This window comes from Eurosta solidaginis, chromosome 4 (assembly GCF_040869045.1).
Source record: "Eurosta solidaginis isolate ZX-2024a chromosome 4, ASM4086904v1, whole genome shotgun sequence".
Taxonomy (NCBI): Eukaryota; Metazoa; Arthropoda; class Insecta; order Diptera; family Tephritidae; genus Eurosta; species Eurosta solidaginis.
Window position 1 is genome coordinate 106,784,829 of NC_090322.1, and position 21,033 is coordinate 106,805,861.

Sequence of the window (21,033 nt, forward strand, 5' to 3'; positions counted from 1 at the left end):
AGGTTAGAACCCAACGTTCGTCGCCCCCCGGAATTTCTAAAAAAAACCTGTGTCGCTCCTTGCTATTCGCGTCCAAGGACGTGGCGCGGTTCACTCTCAAACGTACCTCCGCCACCAACAATGCCGAGCACCAGCTTTTCCCCCGTCCCTCCCCTCGTTTTCCGACTCACGCACTCGGGTAAGAAGGAGTCATCAACTCCTAACCCCCACACTATGTGATCCGTATGCCAGCTAAGAATATTTATGATCGCGACAGCGATCGAATGCAGTTCATGCCTTGGCCGATGCCACCTTCATAGATTCTCTTGGCTTAGAAATGGCAACAGTCCGCCCGGTGCATTCGTTCCACCGTGCTGCCAAACACACAAGTAACAACTCATCGACACCAGGTACTCCAGCAGCACACTCGACAAAGCCTATATACTTCAAGGCGTATTCACCCACCTCTGACTCCAAAAGTGAGGACAAGGGGCAATCGTTCCCGATATGGTCGGGCCAGCACCTTAATGGTGTTGTGTTACCGGAGCGTATCGGATCTGTATCCGACAAAGGACCATCACATCGATAACACTCCCCAAAGCCTTCGGGGAGTAACCTAATCGTTACAACAACAACAACAACAACAAGGGGCAATGGTGGTGGAGTTGCCTTTATCACCCATAACACCGTGCAATATAGTATATTTGAAACCAATCTCAGCCGCAGGGATGTAACCTTAAAAAGTCAAGGCATATCCATCCGGTCAGGCGATGTGAACCTAGAAATAATTAACATCAATATCTCTCCTGCCATCTGCTGTACCCATCAGTACGCTACTGTGGCGAAAACTGATTTCAACGCTCACCACGACCTCTGGCATTCCAGCTTGCCAGTAGACAGGTGGCAGGCAGCTAGCAGAGCAAATACAATACGACTCTCTGCACAATAAACGGCGATGCCCCCACCAGAATTGCAGATAATTGTCACAGCTTGCCAGACATTTTTATCGTCAACGCAGGGCTCATCAACTGCGTTGAATGGCAGCCGATGCTCACTTTAGCATCGGACCACCTGCCCATTCTCTTTCCAAAGGCTACACAACCTTCAAAAATCTATCTTTTGCTGCTCCCCATCCCGACTGATGTCCGCCAAGGCGATCCGTTCCGTAAGGCCATCGCCAAAGCTTCTGCACGCTTTATTCTTGCCGGTAGAATACTTGAAATCATACCGAATTTCCCGGCTGAAGCTGCAAACTTAGCTAGGCAACGTGACCTGGCGAGACAACTCGACCCTAGAGACCCCTAATTTACAAATTTTTTCAATTAAGAAAAAATTTATCATAACAATAATAATGATAAAAAATTATTGTTAGGCCTTGAGCTCGATTCGAAGCCGCGATCTCACAAATATTTTATTTTTGAACATACTAAAGTGAACAAGAGCTTATGAGTTAAGCTTTACAAGTAATAGTTTTTCAAGCGTTTCATCGCTTAAGTTGTACCTCCTTCCATCCAAAATGAAATTCAAAGAAGAAAATTATCTTTCTACTGATACTTGCGTATCAGGGCACAAAGAATGACTAAGGTTAATTCAAGCAGATCAGGAGATATAAAGCGAATATTTTGATAATAAGTAAAAATGTCTTCATATACCGCCAAGCGTGTAATGATGGCTTTCGAAATTGTCAATTTCAGCAAACATATTACTAAGTCCGGAAACTTCATTATGAGGAACTACAGCTACTATATTTTGAGCCATCTTATCCAAAAAGCTACTGAGTTTCGAGCTTTGGTGAGCGTTTATGAGCTCCTGGTCAACAGAGAGGCATATTTTAGCAAGAGAGAAACTCTCGGCACTGCAACCTGTACGAGTAGGAAGAAGTGTTGAAGGGCAGAATGAAGAGGCAACGTTCGGCGAAAGGCGAAGTCTGCTTCCAAGAGTGTGAAAGAACCCAGTCCCAGAGTCGCGAGGCAGGGCAGCCGCATAGACAAGATAAGTAGGCCTAAAGCTGTAGGATAGGTGGCCCCAATAGCGGGATAGCAACTACCTCGAAAGCTGCAAGTCAGAGTAAGGACATCAAAAGTGGCCGAAGTGCCAACTAGGGAAGTATGAGATAAGCCAAAGGGAGAAAAAGCTAAGACTCCGGCAAGGTAGTCACTGACTTTGGCGCTGGTTGATCGTAGGAATCCTTTCGGACAGATGACTACTGAAAGGTGGAGATCTGTGGAAAGGGAGCTCATTTACTTAATGCTTAAGATGATACGGGAACAACCACGTAAGGCCCTTGTGTGAAGATGATAGCGTCCGCGAGCTTGCTGTGGCTGGAGCAAGTGGTGGTGGATAAAGCGCAAATCCCCATGGTACCAAAAGTTAAAGTATGGATAACATGCGTGATGAAGTCGAAGGATACACTGCGACTTCTGCAGTATCAGAATCCGAATATACCGACACAGGATTGGACATTGGGTTCTATATATTGATTTCCATTATGCTGCAATATCACCAGGCTCAGCGCTATGATTCTAGCTCACCTAATATATGTTTAAAAATTAAAAAGATTCTGTAAAGTCCTTGTCGAACCCGATAAAACACAATAATAATATATCCATCGCCTTTGGCGATACAACTCTGGTGACTCGAAGACATGCGTGAGCGGGTTTTGCCGGCAATTTTTAATGCCCGGAATTTTTAATTCCCCGGATGAGGGGAACATAGACACAAACACGACGTGTGACCCGTTACCAACACCCCACAGAGGTTGAAGAAGCCATGAAAAAAGCCAAACCTTGAAAATCAATAGGTTCAAATGGAGTAGTCATGCCAATGCTAAAACATCTTGGCGCTGAGGGAGAAAGCTACCTGACGCACGTTTTCAAGCCTGGGAAACCGGCTAACGAAGGTGAGTTATAACGACCGGTATCACTCCGTTCGCGAGTAGCGAAGACATTGGAAACCTTCCTGCTCCGTCAGTTTTGTGTGAAACTTCGCCTAGCCACTCATCAGCATGGCTTCCGCAAAATACATAGGACTACCAGCACTGTCAAAAGCCAGTCAACCACGGTACTATACTCCAAGATATAGAAGATTCACCCTTCACCTTTGTATAAAAAGATAAACTGCAAATTATCTGAACCACTGTTTTGCGACGTGGAATATTGGACGTTCACGTCGATGGTGTTGCGCTACCGATTGTCAGCCATTAAAATATCTTAGGAGTAACATTCGATCACACTCTCACCTTCAAGACGTATGCCATCGAAGTTGTATCTAAAGTACAAATCCGCAACAAAATCCCCAAGTCGGTTGCCAGTTGCACTTGGGAAAAATATGAAGAAACGTTGCTAGCCGCGTACAAATCAATTGGCCGGCCCCTCAACAGCAAATCTAAACTACGATGATACAATCTTACCATAACCTTCCTCATATATGGCGAGCAGAAATGAATTGCAAGTCATTGAAGGCACTGCTTGTGTTTTAAAAACATTTTCTTATGGTCCAAAAAGTTACTATGGCCTCATAAAATCACCGCTTGAATCGCAAAAATATTTTTTACACTAAGAATTTTTCAATTACTTTTGCAATTCCTTTGAGGAATGGGAAATGCGAAAGTACTTTTTCCATTCCTTGTAATGTAATTGCAAAATGTTCAATTACATTTGCAATTCCATTCGAAAGTACTTGGGCAGAAATTACATTTGAAGAAAGTATTTTTTTTTCTCAATTACAAACCAAAGTTTTTTGTACTTGAGGCTCAAAAAACGAAATTACTTTTGGTATTTTTTTTTTTTTGAGGAATTGAAATGTAATTAATTCCTTTGCTGTGGAGGAAAGGATTTGATTACTTTCCTCAAGTAATGTAAGTAGGTAAGTGTAATGGGGAATCGACGGGTATTGATTACCTAAAGTAATCATTACCACCCAGCTCTGTTTGCACTATATGATATTTACACAGCTTATATACGCTTCAAATGTTTTTCTCAGAAAAATTTTCTATAATATTATTTTCGTTTGAGTTGTTCAAGTTTTTCAAAACAATAATCAGAGAAAAAACGAAAATTTCAAACTGTAAGGTTTTTTCTGAGACAAAAAAATGTTTTTTGTCTTTGAATTTTAGTTTTCAACGAATATCTGAATATTTGGCTTAACTGTCATGTTATTTTCAAAACCTTTTAAATTGTTAATAGATATTTTCGATGTCTGCTCGGCAATAAAACTTTATCTGATTCGAAGAAATGCGCGAGCGGACAATTTATAATGCATTATTCAGCAGATAAGGCCATACGTTGTGCAAACAGACACGACACGACGTGTCACCCATTTCCCCCCCCCCCCCCCCCCCCCCCCCCCAACTTTGAAGAACCATCCAAAAGGGCAATCCCTCTAAATCAATAGGTCCAGACAGAACAGCCATGCCTAGAAAACCTTGGCGCTGAGGACAGCTCCTAAATGCACGTTTTCAACCTGTCGCTATAGTCCTTTGTGATTCTAGAACAATGGAAAATAGCAAGGATAACTCAAGTATTAAATCCTGGTAAACCAGCTAACGAAGGCCGATATCACACCTGCTCCCTGATTTCACGGCGCATCTTCGCCTAGCCATCAACGAGACTTCCGCAAATTGCATAGCACTACCGCCGCGCTAGACGCCATAAACACTCAGATAAATTACGAATTAAATGAGGAAAAATCCCATCACAGGACGGTGCTCGTGGCACTTGGCATGTCAAAAGCTTTTGACACAGTGAACCACGGCACGCTACTCCAAGACATGGAAGGCACGCTCTTTCCCCCTGGTCTAAAAAGATGGACCGCAAATTATTTGAATGGTCGGCAAGCGTCGGTTCAATTTATGAAAGAAATCTCAAAGCCTAGGAAAATTTAACAGGGGGTACCACAGAGTGGTGTCCTATCCCCGCTTCTGTTTAATTTATACATGTCAAAACTCCGTTCCCCACCAGAAGGAGTTACAATCATTTCCTATGTCGACGACTGCACGATTATGGAAACGGGACCTGGCCCTTCAATAGATGAAAATAAACAGCTATCTTCCCGATCTTTCTAGTTTCAGCACCTCTCGCAACCTGGCATTATCACCGACAAAATCGACGGCCACTTTGTTTACGCCGTGGAAGGAGCAGATGACGCAAATATTGCACGTTCACGTCGAGGGATCACGCTACCGACTGTCAGTCATCCAAATATCTTAGGGGTAACGTTCGATAATACTCTGACCTTCAAGGCCCATTCCACGGACCTCAAGTTCCTTGGCGGCAACACCTGGGGAAAAGATAAAGGAACGTTGCTAACCACGTACAAAGCAATTGGCCGGCCGCTCCTGAGCTACACGTCAATAGTTTGGTCGCCTGGTCTTAAAAACACATACTGGAAAATGCTAAAAGCCCGTAAAATTCCTGCAATCAGAACTGCCAAGGGATGTCTCTTTATGACCCCAGAACACCACATACAAGAGCACAAGAAAATGTTGAACAGGCATTTTTCGCTAAACTGTCACAAACCGGGACGTCCTAGCAAATAACTGCTTGATGTAGCCTCACCCCAACGGGCGTTAAGGGAGCATCTCCATAAGCACTACGACGAGAACCGGCACCTGCCAACACAGCCGTTGGGCAGGACCTAAGTTAAGTCCACACAGAATCGGTAAACACTTTTGTCAGGAGGCGCCTACCTTTTCAGAAGGAGAAAGCACACAACCAAGGGAGACATTAGGCACCCTGGCCCAACTTCGTTCTGGATACTGTAACAGGTTAAATTCTTACTTGTCCAGAATCAATCCCGACATATGTAATGTATGTCCTGGATGCGATGTGTCCTCCTTGACACCAACCATCTTTTCAATTGTAATGTGAAACCTACGCCTTTAACACCAACTTCCCTATGGTCCACACCTGTTGAAACTAGAACTAGTTTTAGTTCTAGTTTACTAGAACTCCCGGTAGAACACTTTGATGCCAATTTGTGTGTGGTCGAATTCATTAAATGGGGCGAAGCACTGTTAACACAACAACATCAATTTCAGCACATTCATGTAAAATATAGTATAATTTAAAAAAAATCATGCTACAAAATTATTATTGGGTTCTTTTTCTAAAGATTAAAACTTTTTCTGCTCGCTTGTACAAAAATTTTAATTGGAAAACAAAAACAAATCGAGTTATTTATTTTGTTTTAGCTTTTCAATCATATATGTATGTAATACTCCTATATTGCTAATAGAAAATACTCGCAATGTGTTTTGAATTCGAAATCAAAAAAAGACAGCCTATAAAATTTTTGTGATTGTAGCAGCATAAGTGGGACAAGAAAAAATTCAAATTTAGGTACATTAAATTATTGAATACAAAAACAAAAACGTTTAAACAGCAATATATCGGCACTCTGATGTTTGGGAATGTACCCAGCCTTTTGTAGCAATATAGGAGTATTAATGTATATGTTTTCAATTGAAATTTTTTTTGCAAGCGAGCAAACAAAATTTGAAGCTTTAGAAAAATAAAACGCCTATAATTAAAAAAAATCTACACTTTGTAAAGTAACAACAGGTTATTTAAACTAAAATTATTATTATCGTTTTTAATATTATTTTTACCTTTTCTACTATTTCCTTAAACACATCCGCAACAAACTGATCATTTTTTGCTGATGCTTCCAGGAAAAGAGCTCTGTGCTTGCGTGCAAATTTGAGTCCTTCTTCTCGGCTAATAACCCGCTCTTTGTCAATTTTATTTCCAACCACGATAGTGACTATGTTGGGATTATCGCTATAATTTGCTAATTCTGCGATCCACGCCTCTAGCTTCGTTAACGATTCACGATTAGTGATGTCATACACAAGTACAGCTCCCAACGCCTGTAAGATTAGAATCCATGAAATATGCCATATGTACATACATGCATATATTCACTTATTTCTACTCTTCCCAATAAACACCACACAAAGATCTCAAAAATTTGAAAAAATCGTGAGAGGACCAAATATTTTAACTAAATTTGGCCACACAAAGTAAACACCATAGACGCCCAACCTCTACATACATAAATATACACGACACAGGAAGTTCACACAACGCCCGCCGCTATTGCTCAATACATCGAAATTAGCAACCAAGCCACATGGCCACTTGAGATATCCACGCGAAAAACGGTGGAAATCGGTGGAGGCGGCGGCGGCGTTCGGAGCGTTACTTTATTTTCTGCTCATTGCAGACCGTCTAGACTGTTTATTATTTATGTCGAAAATTGGTCGGATATGGTCGAAAAGGGTATCAACGGATGCGCATTACTGCCTGTTATAAGAATCCAATTGCGAAATTTAATTCCTTCTAACCGTTCAAAAGTTATTTTAAAAAAACAGGCGCTTGCAAAGCCATCAAAACATAGCAGCGGATTTTGCATAACCGATTTCACCAATTATTAAAACAAAACGCTAAGAGAAAAGTTACATAATAAATTTAAATAGAACCATGAATTCAAATAAAATGACCCAAGTCGAACATGGTCCTCATGTTATTAAAAAAGCAAGTTATCCAAAACAGGCGCAGATTTTTTCAAAAATTTAATATCCCGTTTGGCTAAAAGTAGTAGGTTCCAGAGGTTTAAATAAATACTCTTTTGAATTGATTCTCACCTCATACTTAAAAAAAATAAAAAAGTTGAAGATATAATAACGTATGAGAAGGGTTTGAAAAATCACTTGGCCTTTTAATCAAACCTCTGCTGTTTATTTGCAAAACTATAAAATAGCGTCTGAAATGTTAGTTTTGATTTTCACACTTCAGCATTCAACACCCAACAAGTCTCCCGGATTGGCATTTCTTAAAGTTGGCGGTCCTATCTCTAACTATTCCCTTGGAGTGAATCACTTTTTATAGCCTATCAACCAAGTTTAAATATCACCTACACGTTACGGCTCCTGTTACAAATATGAATACATAGGCAAATATATTTACCAGGTGAGGATTTGTCCTTCCCAAGAAGACTCAAAGTGGTTACACAAAGGCTCTCCCAAGACAGTCGATAAAATGACCGGGTGTGCTACTACCCGCAACGTAAGTCATAAGGTCGGAAAACAACAGTTTGGACTGAGCATATAAACTTAAAACTTCTTTCAACTTAAAATCGGTCGTCTTTCATTCTAAAATATCCTTTTGGTTTAACGAAGACTATTTAAATCAATGTTTCGAACACAAACGTCTGCAAATTTTAGCCTACATTTTAAAAGTTTTATCCAGAGTCCTTGTAGAATTATAATTATATTGATACGCCGATGATACGATTTTCACCTATAAGTTACGCAAAGAAATCCCCTTACACAGCTTATGATTTCGAAGGCGGCATCATTGGCCCAATAGTTACTCTCTAACGTTTCAAGGCGTTTCTCTGGTGTACCTCGGCCGCACAGCGAGACAAAAACATACTTATGTCATAAAGTCTTCGGAGCTACACCTAGAGCTTCTAGGAGAGTTACGTCAACGAAAGTATGAGTTCGAAGTCGCAGTCCTATAGCTTCTGTGCAGGCACATGGTGTGAAGGCCAGAAGGCGTAGTAGCGATCGTTAAAACTGTACCACGAGAATCATGACTATTAATAGACAATAATAGCGGTTGTAAGGTGCCTTTGTGCGTGAGCAGCAAGGAAGCACAAATGACTTAAAGAAATCGTGTCGACGACGAGCATTGGGACGCTTCCCAAGGCAGTCGGTTCTATGTACCGGAACGACTCCGGATTTTTCCCGACCAAGGACTGTCATTTCAGTGTGACCCCATCTAATTTGTTTCGTCCCTCCCACAAATTGTCATCCTCCCAGCAGCTCCTTGCAGCAGGACTGCTCCATATTCTCTTACTCCGGGAAGGCATCGAATCCAATCCGGGTCCGTCTCCTGACCCCGGTCCTGAGAAATGGTTTTGCTGCATCTTCCGGAAAAGAATCTTTTTAGGACGGTCATACTCTGTTCAGTGTGTCTAGTGCAAGGGATGGTTGCATCGGACAGGTTGTTCTGGGCTTGATCCAAAAACCCGACGTCCACGTAACTTTTATAAATCTTTTGTGGCTCCTTGCTGTTCACGCCCAAGGGCGTCCCGTAGTCTACGCCTTAGCGCCCCCCACTACCTTCCAGCAGCCCCGCTGCTCAGAAAGCCACAACAAGTACCCGCTGCTGCTCGCGCCCCACGGCGCCAACAACTCAAACAGCTGATACTACCTTCGTAGTAGAGTTGGTAGCAATGCTGAGCATCAGCCCCTGCCCCCGTCTTCCCCCCCCCCCCCCCTCTTTTCCGGCAGCAATCGTGCAGGTCAGGGAAACAGACTCTTAGTCCCTACCTCCATTTGCACCGTCTGCCAGCACAGAATATATAGGTTTGCGACATCCGCCCAATGCAGCTCCTGCCTTGGGTGGTGCCACTTTCCTAGATGTTCTGGTCTCCGCGACGGCAACCCCCCGACGGGTTTTATCGCGCCATGTTGCCAGGTCGCAAACCCAAATCATCCGGGTACCCCAATGCTTGCCCAAGGACGCCCAGTACCAGGCCACAACAGCAATTGCGTCCTGGCCTTCCACAACCCAGGCGTAGTCACCCGTCACTTACCCCCAGAGTGGCGACGTCTCCCCTTATGCACTTCAGAATCCTGCAATTAAACTGTAATGGACTAACTGGGAAGATTACGGAGATAGTCGATTTCATGAAGCGACACAACATCCGCATTGCTGCGATTCAAGAGACTAAACTCACAGCAAGATCTGCATTGCAGACCTGCTCTGGGTATAACGTCCACAGGAAAGACCGCGAGAGCGGAAATGGAGGCGGTCTCGCGTTTATCATACACCACTCTGTGCAATATTATATATTTGATCCTGGGATCGACCGCAGGGACAATGTCTTAGAACGTCAAGGCCTATCTGTCCGGTCAGGCGATGCAAACCTAGAAATCATCAACATCTACATCCCTCCTGCCACCTGTTGCCCCAGTGGATACCGCCCTAATATCAGGGCCTTACTCACTGGCAACAATCGCATTATCTTAGGTGATTTCAATGCCCATTATGATCTATGGCATTCAAACTTGCGGGCGGACAGTAGGGGTGAGATGTTGGCGGATCAAATAGAAGAAACGACGTTCTGCACAATAAACGGAGACGCCCCCACACGTATGGTAGGAAGCTGTCACAGCTCGCCAGATATCTCAATCGTGAGCGCAGAACTCGTAAACTGCGTCAACTGGCAGCCTATGGTAACATTGGCATCCGACCACCTGCCCATATTTATTTCGCTTGAGCGTACCGCCGACTTCATCGTCACTGAAAAACGCACCTTCATAAACTTCAAAAAAGGAATGTGGGACGAATATAAATCCTTTACAGATAGCCGCTTTGCTGCCCTCCCTATCCCGACTGATGCCCGCCAAGGGGAGCGTGCCTTCCGTAATGTCATTAAATCCGCCTCGGCACATTTCATTCCCGCCGGGAGAATTCCCGAAATCCGGCCCCACTTCCCGGCGGAGGCCGCAAACTTAGCGAGAGAACGTGACCTTATAAGACAGCTTGATCCAGGCGACCCCCAAATAAGGGATATAAACCAACGCATCAGATTGCTTGTGGATGAACACAAGCGGACGAAATGGGAGGAGCACCTAAGAGGTTGTAACCTCTCTACCGGTGTGGGTAAACTTTGGTCCACCGTAAAGTCCCTATCGAATCCGACTAAGCACAAAGACAAAGTTTCCATCGCCTTTGACCACAAAGTGCTGTCGGACGCGAAAAAATGCACGAGCGCTTTCTGCCGACAATATATAATGCATCCTACGGTCGACAAAGATAGACGGAGAGCCAATAGACACGCACATAAACACAAATTCAGCGCGTCACCAATCACCATCACCGCTAAAGAGGTTGAGAACGCCATTGATCGTGCTAAACCATCCAAAGCAGTGGGCCCAGACGGCATAGCCATGCCGATGCTTAAAAGCCTAGGGAAAGAGGGTTTCAAATATTTAGCGCATGTCTTCAATCTGTCTCTTTCCACCTTTGTCATACCTGAGAAATGGAAAATGGCCAAGGTGGTCCCGCTACTAAAGCCTGGGAAACCAGCTAACATAGGTGAGTCGTATCGTCCGACATCTCTCCTATCGCCAGTGGCCAAGACGCTTGAAGCCATTTTGCTCCCTTATTTCCAAGCAAATTTGCAGCTAGCCCCTCATCAGCATGGCTTCAGAAAACTCCATAGCACTACCACCGCGCTAAATGCCATTGGCACCCAGATAAATTGCGGTTTAAATCAATACCCCCACCATAGAACAGTACTCGTAGCGCTAGACCTATCAAAAGCTTTCGATACGGTCAACCATGGCTCGTTACTGCAGGACCTGGAAGGGTCTACCCTTCCCCCATGTCTTAAAAGGTGGACCGCAAATTATCTGGGGTCGGCAGGCATCGGTGCAATTTAGAAACGAAACATCAAAACCAAGGAGAATTAAACAAGGGGTGCCACAGGGTGGTGTCCTATCCCCACTTTTGTTTAATTTCTACATATCTAAGCTACCTTCACCACCGGAAGGAGTCACAATCGTTTCCTTCGCCGATGACTGCACAATAATGGCCACAGGCCCAGGCCCAAAGATCGATGCGCTATGCAATAAAATAAACGGCTACCTCCCTGATCTCTCCAGTTTTTTCGCCTCGCGAAACCTGGCATTATCACCGACTAAATCTTCCGCGACCTTATTTATAACATGGACGCCCCAAATGTCGACCATTTTGAACATCCACGTCGATGGCACTACGCTACCGACTGTCCTACACCCAAAAATCTTGGGTGTGACGTTTGATCAGGATCTACATTTTGGTGAGCACGCAGCCGCAATTGTTCCGAGAATTCAGAGCCGTAACAAAATCCTCAAATCCCTCGCTGGCAGTACTTGGGGAAAAGATAAAGAAACGCTCATGACTACATACAAAGCAATTAGCCAGCCGATTACGTGCTACGCGTCACCCATATGGTCGCCAAGCCTAAAAATCACCGACTGGAAGAAACTACAGGCCTGCCAAAATACTGCTCTCAGAATCGCCATGGGCTGTCTTCTTATGTCCCCAGAACACCATCTGCATAATGAGGCGAGAATACTCCCCATCAGGGAGAGAAATGAGATGCTGACCAAACAGTTTCTGTTGAATACCCAGAAACCTGGGCATCCCAACAGACATCAGATTGATGAACCAGCACCGCCTAGGGGCACCTGAGAACCCAGCCGTATGAAGTGAAAAAAACACAAGCAGGTCCTTGGTGAACTCCATAAACAGGCGTCGGACCTTTATGCCGGGAATTGCCCGGTGAATCCAGTGCTTAACGAAAATTATCCAAAACTTGCGGAAGAGGAACGCATACTCCCCAGGGAAACGCGTGTCACTCTTGCTCACCTTCGTTCTGGATACTGTAACAGGTTAAACTCTTACCTATCCAGAATCAACACCGACATACAAAATGTATGCCCCGCTTGCAACGTGTCCCCACATGACACCAACCATCTCTTCAATTGTAATGTGGAACCAACGCCTCTAACACCCCTTTCCTTATGGTCCACCCCAGTTGAAACGGCAAGTTTCCTTGGACTCCCGTTAGAGGATATTGATGACAATTTGTGATCGGTCGCGGCTATTAGGCGGGCCGAGCATTGCTACAACAACAACAACAACAACGAGCATTTGGACGTTTGTGTTCATAACATTGATTTTAATAGTCTTCGTTACACCAAAACGATATTTTTGAATGAAAGTGGACCGACTTTAAGTTGAAAGACGTTAACTTTTGTATTCGAAACCTATGATATAAGAGCTCGTTATAAATGACCGCGTAGCTTAGTTTTCAGACTAGTTCGATTGTCCACTACGTTAGGATAGTATCACACACAGTCATTAGTTCAACTGTCCTGGGAAAGCTTTTGCTTCACCACTTTGAGTGTTCTTGTGAAGGACAAAACCTCACCTGGTAAATATATGTGCCTACGTATTCACATTTGTAACAAGAGCCACAACGTGTAGGTGATATTTAAACATGGTTGATAGGCTATAATTTGGGATAGGGCCGCCAATTTTAGGAAATTTCGAATCAAAATTAACATTTCAGACGCTATTTTAAAGCTTCGAAAATAAACAACAGATGTTTGAATATAAGCCCAAGTGATTTTTCAAACCCTTCCCATACGTACATATATCTTCAACTTAAGCATGAGGTGAGAATCATTTCAATGGACTGTTTTATCCCTTACAACCTACTAAAGGATTTTCGCTGATTCTTTTGCCAATCGCGATATAGAATTTTTGAAAAAAATCGGCACCTTTTTCGGTAATTTGCAATTTTTAACAACTTATTAATTAAAAAAAAAAAATAATTATGCAAAATGAGCATTTAAATTTATTATATAAATTTTTTTTAGTATTTTGTTTTAATAACTTGGTAAATTCGGTGATGAAAAATCCGTGTAAAACTGGCATCGAACGCACCTGTTTTTTAAATAACTTTTGAACGGTTAGAAAGAGTTAAATTTCGCGATTGGATGATGCGCATCCCTTGATAACCCTTTCAGCCATATCCGACCAATTTTCGACATGAACAATAAACAGCATAAACAGTCTTAAATGAGTACAAAATATAGTAACGCGCCGGGCGCCGCCGCCGCGCCGATATTTTAAACATCCGGCGGCTGCATGCGAAAAACGACGAAAATCGGCGGTGTATTTCTCTTATGAGAATATGGAGCAGTCCCGGGTCTGCAAGGGTCTGCTGGGAGTATGACAATTTGTAGAAGAGACGCCACAAATTAAATGGGGTTACACTGAAATGACAGTCCTTGGTCGGGGAAATCCCGAGTCGCTCCGGTACATAGAAGCGGCTGCGTTGGAAAGCGATGTGGCCTACCGGGCAGCGTTGTTGACAAGAATATGACTGTCTGAGGTAGACCCTTTTTCGGCATCTGCAGCACAACCACACCTTGGACCGTTGTTGAATTCAATAATTTCCCGTAGCAGGAGGATATGGAGCAGTCCAGCTGCCAGGGGCTGTTCCGAAGTTGACAATTTCTGGTAGGGTTGCAACAAATAAAAGGGAGTGATCTGAAATGACAGCCCTTGGTCGTCGAAAAAAATCCAAAGGAGATCCGGTACATAGAACCGGCTCCTTTTAATACTGCGATCATCATTTTCATAACCTCTGAAAACGGCACTTTTATTAATTTCAAAAAAGCTAACTGAGAAGACACATCCAAAAACTCTTTTGATACTCTCCCCCCGACTGATGTCCGACAAGGCGAGCGTACGTTCCGGAAAGTCATCACTTCAGCTTCGAAACGTTTTATCCCGGCGACATTTAAATCAAAGCCAAATCATGCAGATCAGCAACTAGTGGAGTGCTACACTTAAACAAAGCTAAGTGTGTCTTTTTCTTTTAAAGTTTTTACCAATTTAAATAAAATTAGGAAGTCGGTTCTATGTACCGGAGCGTCCCTCCCACAAATTATCATCCTCCCAGCAGATCCTTGCCGCGGTACTGCGTCATATTCTCCTCCTCCGGAAAGGTATCGAACCCAATCCGGTGTCTGTACCTGTTCTCGGTTCGCACACGCACACTTATCGATTAATTTATAACACAGTGGCACACTCGATGGCACAAAGCTGACTGTGCAATGCCGCTCAAACTGATAAATGCTCATAACACAGTAACACGCTCTATAGCACAGAGAATGACACTCAGATCGTAAGTGCACATACATACATAGTCCATTGTGCTTGTGTGTTGATTGTATTGCTTTCCAATGACACTTCACTCAAAATATATTTATACACATGATACAAATATTACAAGATAAAACCGGTGAGAGGATAATGACATTTACAAAGATTTTAAAATTCTCACTGCGCTCTCATAATTTTTATTTTATTTTGATTTTTTCATAAAAAAATGGTGTCCACAGGGGCACTTGTTATCCTCTTGATCAGATGATATGACCTTGAAAAATTGGAGTATGAAAGATGATAAATGTTGCCATGATTTACTCTTCTAAATGGCGTCAAACGTGGCGTTAGACGTAAGTAACACAGTACTGTGCTCTGATATTGTGCCTACACTCATATCGACTTTCGATAATCAGTTATAACACAATTGTGTCAACACAATGTGTTAACACTGCTAAGTGTGCCTGTGCTGTGTTAACACTCAAAAAATAGTGTCATTACCCACCACTACCCTCTAGCAGTTACGCTGCTCAGCAAGCCACAACAAGTACCCGATGCTCGCGCTCCACGGCGCCACTAGCTCATACGGCCGCTCCTACTCAAAACTACAACCTCCGTAGCAGGGTTGGTAGCAATGCCGAGCATTTGGGCAAGATCTGCTTTCCAGACATTCTCTGGGTATAACGTCCACGATGGTGGCGGACTCGCATTTATCACCCACCACTCAGTGCAATATAATCTATTTGATTCCAACATCGGCCGCAGTGTCCTGGAACGTCAAGGCATATCTGTCCGGTCAGGCGATGCAAAATTAGAAATCATCAGCATCTACATTACTCTTGTCACCTGTTGCCTCAGGGGATACTGCCCTGACATCAGCGAACTACACACTGGCGAAAAACGCATTATCTTACGCGATTTCAATGCTCACCATGATCTGTGGCATTCAAACTTGCGGGTGGATAGCAGGGGCGGGATGTTGGCGGACCAAATAGGAGAAACGACGTTCTGCAAGACAAACGGAGACACCCTAACACGTATGATAGGAAGCTGTCACAGTTCGCCAGACATTTCAATGGTAAGCGCAGCATTCGTTAACTTCAACTGGCAACCGATGGTAACATTGGCATCTGACCGCCTACCCATACTCCTTTCGCTCGAACGATCTGCTAACTTCATCACCACGGAAAAACCCACTTTCATCAATTTTAAGAAAGGAAAGTGGGATGATTACAAATCTTATGCTCGCAATCGCTTTGCTGGCCACCAATTCCAACTGATGCCCGTCGAGGGGAGCGTACTTTACGCAAGGTCATCGAATCCGCTTCGGCTCGTTTTATTCCCGCCGGAAGAATTCCGGAAATCCGGCCACATTTTCCGGTGGAGGCCGACCGGCGACCCCCAAAGACGAGATATAAACCATCGCATCAAACTGTTTGTCGCTGAACACCAGCGGGCGAAATGGGAGGAGCACTTAAAGAATTGTAACTTCTCTGCCGGTGTAGGTAAGCTTTGATCCTATCTTCACAAAATAAGAGAATATTTTTCGCTTGTTCGTTCTAAAGTTTTTCATCATAACAAGGAAAACTTCTTCGTTCCTAAAAAATTAGAAAATTGTGAGTATGCTTTTGTTAAAGTGCTTCGTAAATCTAATTTAGAATCACCTTATGAAGGAGCTTTTAAAGTTATCTCTAAGAAACATAAAACATTTACAATTCAATACAAAAATACTATTAAAAATGTTTAACTTGATTTACTTAAACCGGCAAACATACTTATTAACACTAATTTAAATACAAATACATTAAACAACAAAAAAAAAAAAAAACAAGGTTACATTTAATATTAATTATTTATTCGTTTTAAATTTTCTTGAGGGGGGAGTAATTTGTACTTAATTTTTAAAATAATTTTTAATTACGTTTTCGTTTAAACTTGAAAATTTTTGAATTCTTCAAAAAAATAAAAACTCTAATTGGTATTAAAATATTGAAACTCAAAAATAAATAAAAATAAATTTTTAAAATAAAATAAATATTTGGTTTATTACCAAAGGCAGTCATCGGTGCAATTCACAAACGTAACATCCAAACCAAGAAAAATTAAACAAGGGGTGCCACAGTGTCCTATACCCACTTTTGTTTAACTTATACATATCAAAGCTACCTTCACCACCAGAAGGAGTCCCTATCGTTTGCTACGCCGATGACTGCACAATAATGTCCACTGACCCAAGCCAACAGATCGATGAGCTTTGTAACAAAATAAACAGCTATCTCCCTGATCTCTCCAGTTTCTTCGCCTCATCAAACCTGACATTGTCACCGACCAAATCATCGCGACCTTATTTACAACAGTATCATAACGAGTCGTCGTTGTGTGCGGACGTATTTCTTACCGCTCTCTCGTTTTATTTACTTTCTATTTTATTTTGTCATAATGGATGATTTTTGTGCAAATACTTTTCGAAATCTGAATCGAATATCGTACCGTGTAATGGTTTCTTGCCAACCTTACTGTTCCTGCGCCATAATCAGAAAAAAGTCATATCATGCCTATCAAAACCAACAGCTGTCAAATTCAAAAAAAAAAACCGACAGACGCGCAGAGACCGACTCAAAACGCTTATCAATTCAAAATAAAACAACATCCGGCCGAACCGGATGTCACGGACAGACCGTTAACATTCAAAAATTTTAATTCAAAAAGAAATTCAAAAAAAACTAAACGCAACGAAAATTACCGAACCGGACATGACCGGTTACTAACTCTAAAATCAAAAAAAACTGCTGAAAAATAAAAGAAAACAAAAGGAAAATGAACAAAGAGGGCCGAATATATATAGGGGGCGCCGGGGATGGTGTTGCGACGCCCGGTGCTTATCCCACCCTCAAAATCCATGGCCACCGACGCACCTAAAATTTCGGTGGCCTCTTACCTGTATACCTACGGGCCTTCTAAATAACTGAGAGTCAGCATTCCCATTTTATAATACAATATTTATTTAAAATTCATTATGCAAGTAACTTATAACTAAGCGCAATTGTTATATAATATGCCCAACAGACAAGTAAAAAAAGTGTTTATTGACAAAAGGATTTGATGAGGGGTTGAAGTTTTTATAAATTTAGGGAGTATACCTTTTAATGTTCTTAGTTTCTAAAAGAAATATTGTTATTTTTAAATTTTCCAGATGACCTACTAACAAGTCGCGACAAGATGTGAAGTTTCATCTATGTGCAGAATGATTATTATAATTTATTTGTTGTAGTTGTTGTAGCTACTCATTTTATTCCGTTGTGGTACCTTTTGCCTTATTTATTTGTTCATTCATTTATTGTATTTACCGATTTGTACATTTATTCGTTGGATGTATTTCTTTTACGGTAACTTTATTTTAATTAAATTTTAATTAGTTTAACATTGCTTCCATTTTTATGCAATTCCCCCTTTTTCCTAGGTGTAAAAAAAAATTCTTATCACCTTCTTCCTAGTGAGCAGGGTTTTCAAATTAATTGAATGAGAAATAGATTTTCACACGCCTAAAGTTATTTATCTACAGCTAAGAATTTAATCAACTTGGAATATTTATGCATAAATATAACCAGATATAAACCAAAACTACTTTCTATATCTTATATGCCATACTTGACTTCGCTACTATCCCGCTAGCTTAAACGTGCTAACCTCACATAACATTCTCAATCCTTCCTTTCGACTTCCGAACCTACCACTTTGCGCTTCTAAACGTTATACTAAAATATATTCCATATAGCCCTAGCTTATTATCGTAACGTTTAACAATATGTTCGAGTTTCTTTTTCTAAGTATGACTTATTTTAGGGTATTCATAATTAATTGGTTAGTGTCAATTTATGTCATTAATAGTTTACATAAGCGGTTGCTCGCTACATACGTATTACAAATATATCATGTACATACAATGTCAAAAGCATTGGAGCTTGAGTTTTTATTGGTTGTTCACAATGTTCGTATAAATTTTTATTCAGTATAATAATTGGTTTACCAGTTTCTTGATAGGGTCTGGCTAAAAGCAATTCATTTGTTGCCAATGCAATTCAATAGCCTTTAATGATAAAAAAACAAGAGAGAAAGGAAGAATGTTGAATTACCTACAGCAATGCTATTTTGAAGGTTACTAGCAATTATTTTCAGCTATCATCTCCCTTCATTTATTTCCGTTCGAAAGCTCAAAAGTGTTCAACATTCTGCATTAACATCTGAAAACTCTCCAAAACGATTTCGGAACCGTTATTGAAGAGAAATAAACTCCAAAGTTGGAAAAATGTTTATGAAAATTTCGCAGTTTTATTTGGAAGGGTCATGAACTAGTCGAGTTCTGATAATATAGCTTCTCGGGTTCTTTAAAATTCGCACGGATCTTTTACAGTGAAGCTTCAAGGACATTTTTGAAAACTTTCGCAGTCAAAGTGTTCACAAATCTTCTAAATCTCGAAATTTTCCGAAACCCATTCTGAAAAAAAAAACTACTGCTCGGAAATGTTTACGGAACTATTGCCGTTTTACTTGGAAGTATTTCGAAACGAGCAGTGATTCCCCCACTTTTTTTCTCTAAAAAAAACTGTGAAACATCCAACAAAACTCGATGGTCAAAGAAACGAGTCTCGAAACCCACGTAAAACTGTGCTAATTTTGGCGTTCATTGTATTACGCTGCAGCGTACTGCTGGCCCTGGAGGCGGAGGTGTTGGTTTAATAGTCTCCTGTTGAGGAAAGCAGTGGTCGACGTCAAATACAGATATTCGACATAACAGCTGATCTAGTTAGTTGGCTTCCTACTTGATCATCTAGCAATTTCGCTTGTGCTGGTACTATTAAAAAATTGTTATCTGAATTCGGACTTGTCGATGCTGTCGTATCAGCAAGATTCGTTAAATGTTTCTTAAATATCCTTTATGGACCGCAGGAAATCGCAAAAACGGAAGATTCCAAACTGTTCGATACTAGTTAAAAGCTTCGCCACAATTAGAAAGCGTAAAAATATTCACAAAAATTATTTTGCCAATGTGCTGACCGGGTTTGGTCGATAAGTATGTGGGACTCAGTTAAACGGCAAGCAGTGTGCAATTAATAGGAGCACTTTTACAAGTCAGTATTGGTGGTTTTTCACTGCTGTCGGCTTTATGTGTCGCTTCTTTTCTTTTTCGGTGAATGTAGCTTTTCTCTTTATATATAATTTAAGGTTTCTTTGTCTGCGTTGTCGTTGAGCAAGGAAATATGTATCTGCTCTATCTTTCTGCTTCCCAAATTTTTCACCTTCTTGGTTTTCAAGCACGGAAACGCATGGCAAATTTTCGCTAGTGATTGCAGATCTTTTCTTTCCTGTTTTCGATACCTTTGCATCGCAACTTTTTGGTCCCATCACTAGTCACTAGGTGTGTTCGCACGAAAACGCTTCCAAGTGGACCGCAACCGTAGACCATAACAGCAGACCGTAACAGGTTTGAACTCATCTCAAGTGCTATTGATAACAAATTTTTTAATATTTCAAAACAATTTGATTATCTTAAAGAATATTCAATAAACTCTGCAATCATCCAACAACTATCTGAATTTTGCTGAAAGTTCTCCGAATGTCAACAACAAAAACAATGCGTCAACTTCCCCGTCTTGTCCTATCATACACAACAACAACTCGTGTGTCGCCAGTATGCAATCAAATCCTCTGCCAATATCAAACGGTATTTCTTCCAATAATGTTCGTGCTCTGCCTACATTTCCTTCTTCGTCTATATTAGGGTTAACCAAAATTAAAAGTGTGGCTGTATTAAAGCCCCGACACATAAACAGTTTTTCATATAGATGAGTTTAACAAAAGCTTATGCATTATAAGGAGATTGCACGTATTTTTATGGAGAACTGTAGAACGGCTATCTGATATTGAAAAGTAGCCAACTCCGAAATTTTGTTGCAAGCACATCATAAGAAGAAGAATTTTAGATTTGCTTTGGCTAAGGGTGTTGGCACACTTTGCAAGTGAAATTATTTTTCCCACTGGTTGGTAACTTTTCTAAAATTTTTCGCAATTAAAAACTGCAATATAACAATCGAATACGACACAAAATATGTTAGAAAGTATTTTTGTTGTATAGAGAGAATGCTTATAACAGTGCTTTGCGAAATTTTGCATGTGAATGGGCAAAGCGTAATAAACTTCAATTGCCAAGTCTGAAGTTCCTTCATATTTACAAACGCCGACCTTTAAGGCCGCGGTACAATGACATTTTTCATATAGATGCGTTTAACACAAGCTTATGCATTCCAATAACATCGAC

The 21,033-nt window shown here is 41.5% G+C and overlaps 1 protein-coding gene across 3 annotated transcripts in view; it reads right to left on the reverse strand.

Annotated features, from left to right (window-relative positions):
• The window catches only part of Rab18 (RAS oncogene family member Rab18), a 248,239-nt gene that overhangs the window by 187,306 nt on the left and 39,900 nt on the right, over positions 1 to 21,033 (reverse strand). For all 3 annotated transcript variants that reach the window (XM_067782397.1, XM_067782399.1, XM_067782398.1), the window contains exon 3: positions 6,587 to 6,847. In XM_067782397.1, coding sequence (XP_067638498.1) covers positions 6,587 to 6,847 — 261 coding nt within the window. The remainder of the gene's footprint in view (positions 1 to 6,586; positions 6,848 to 21,033) is intronic.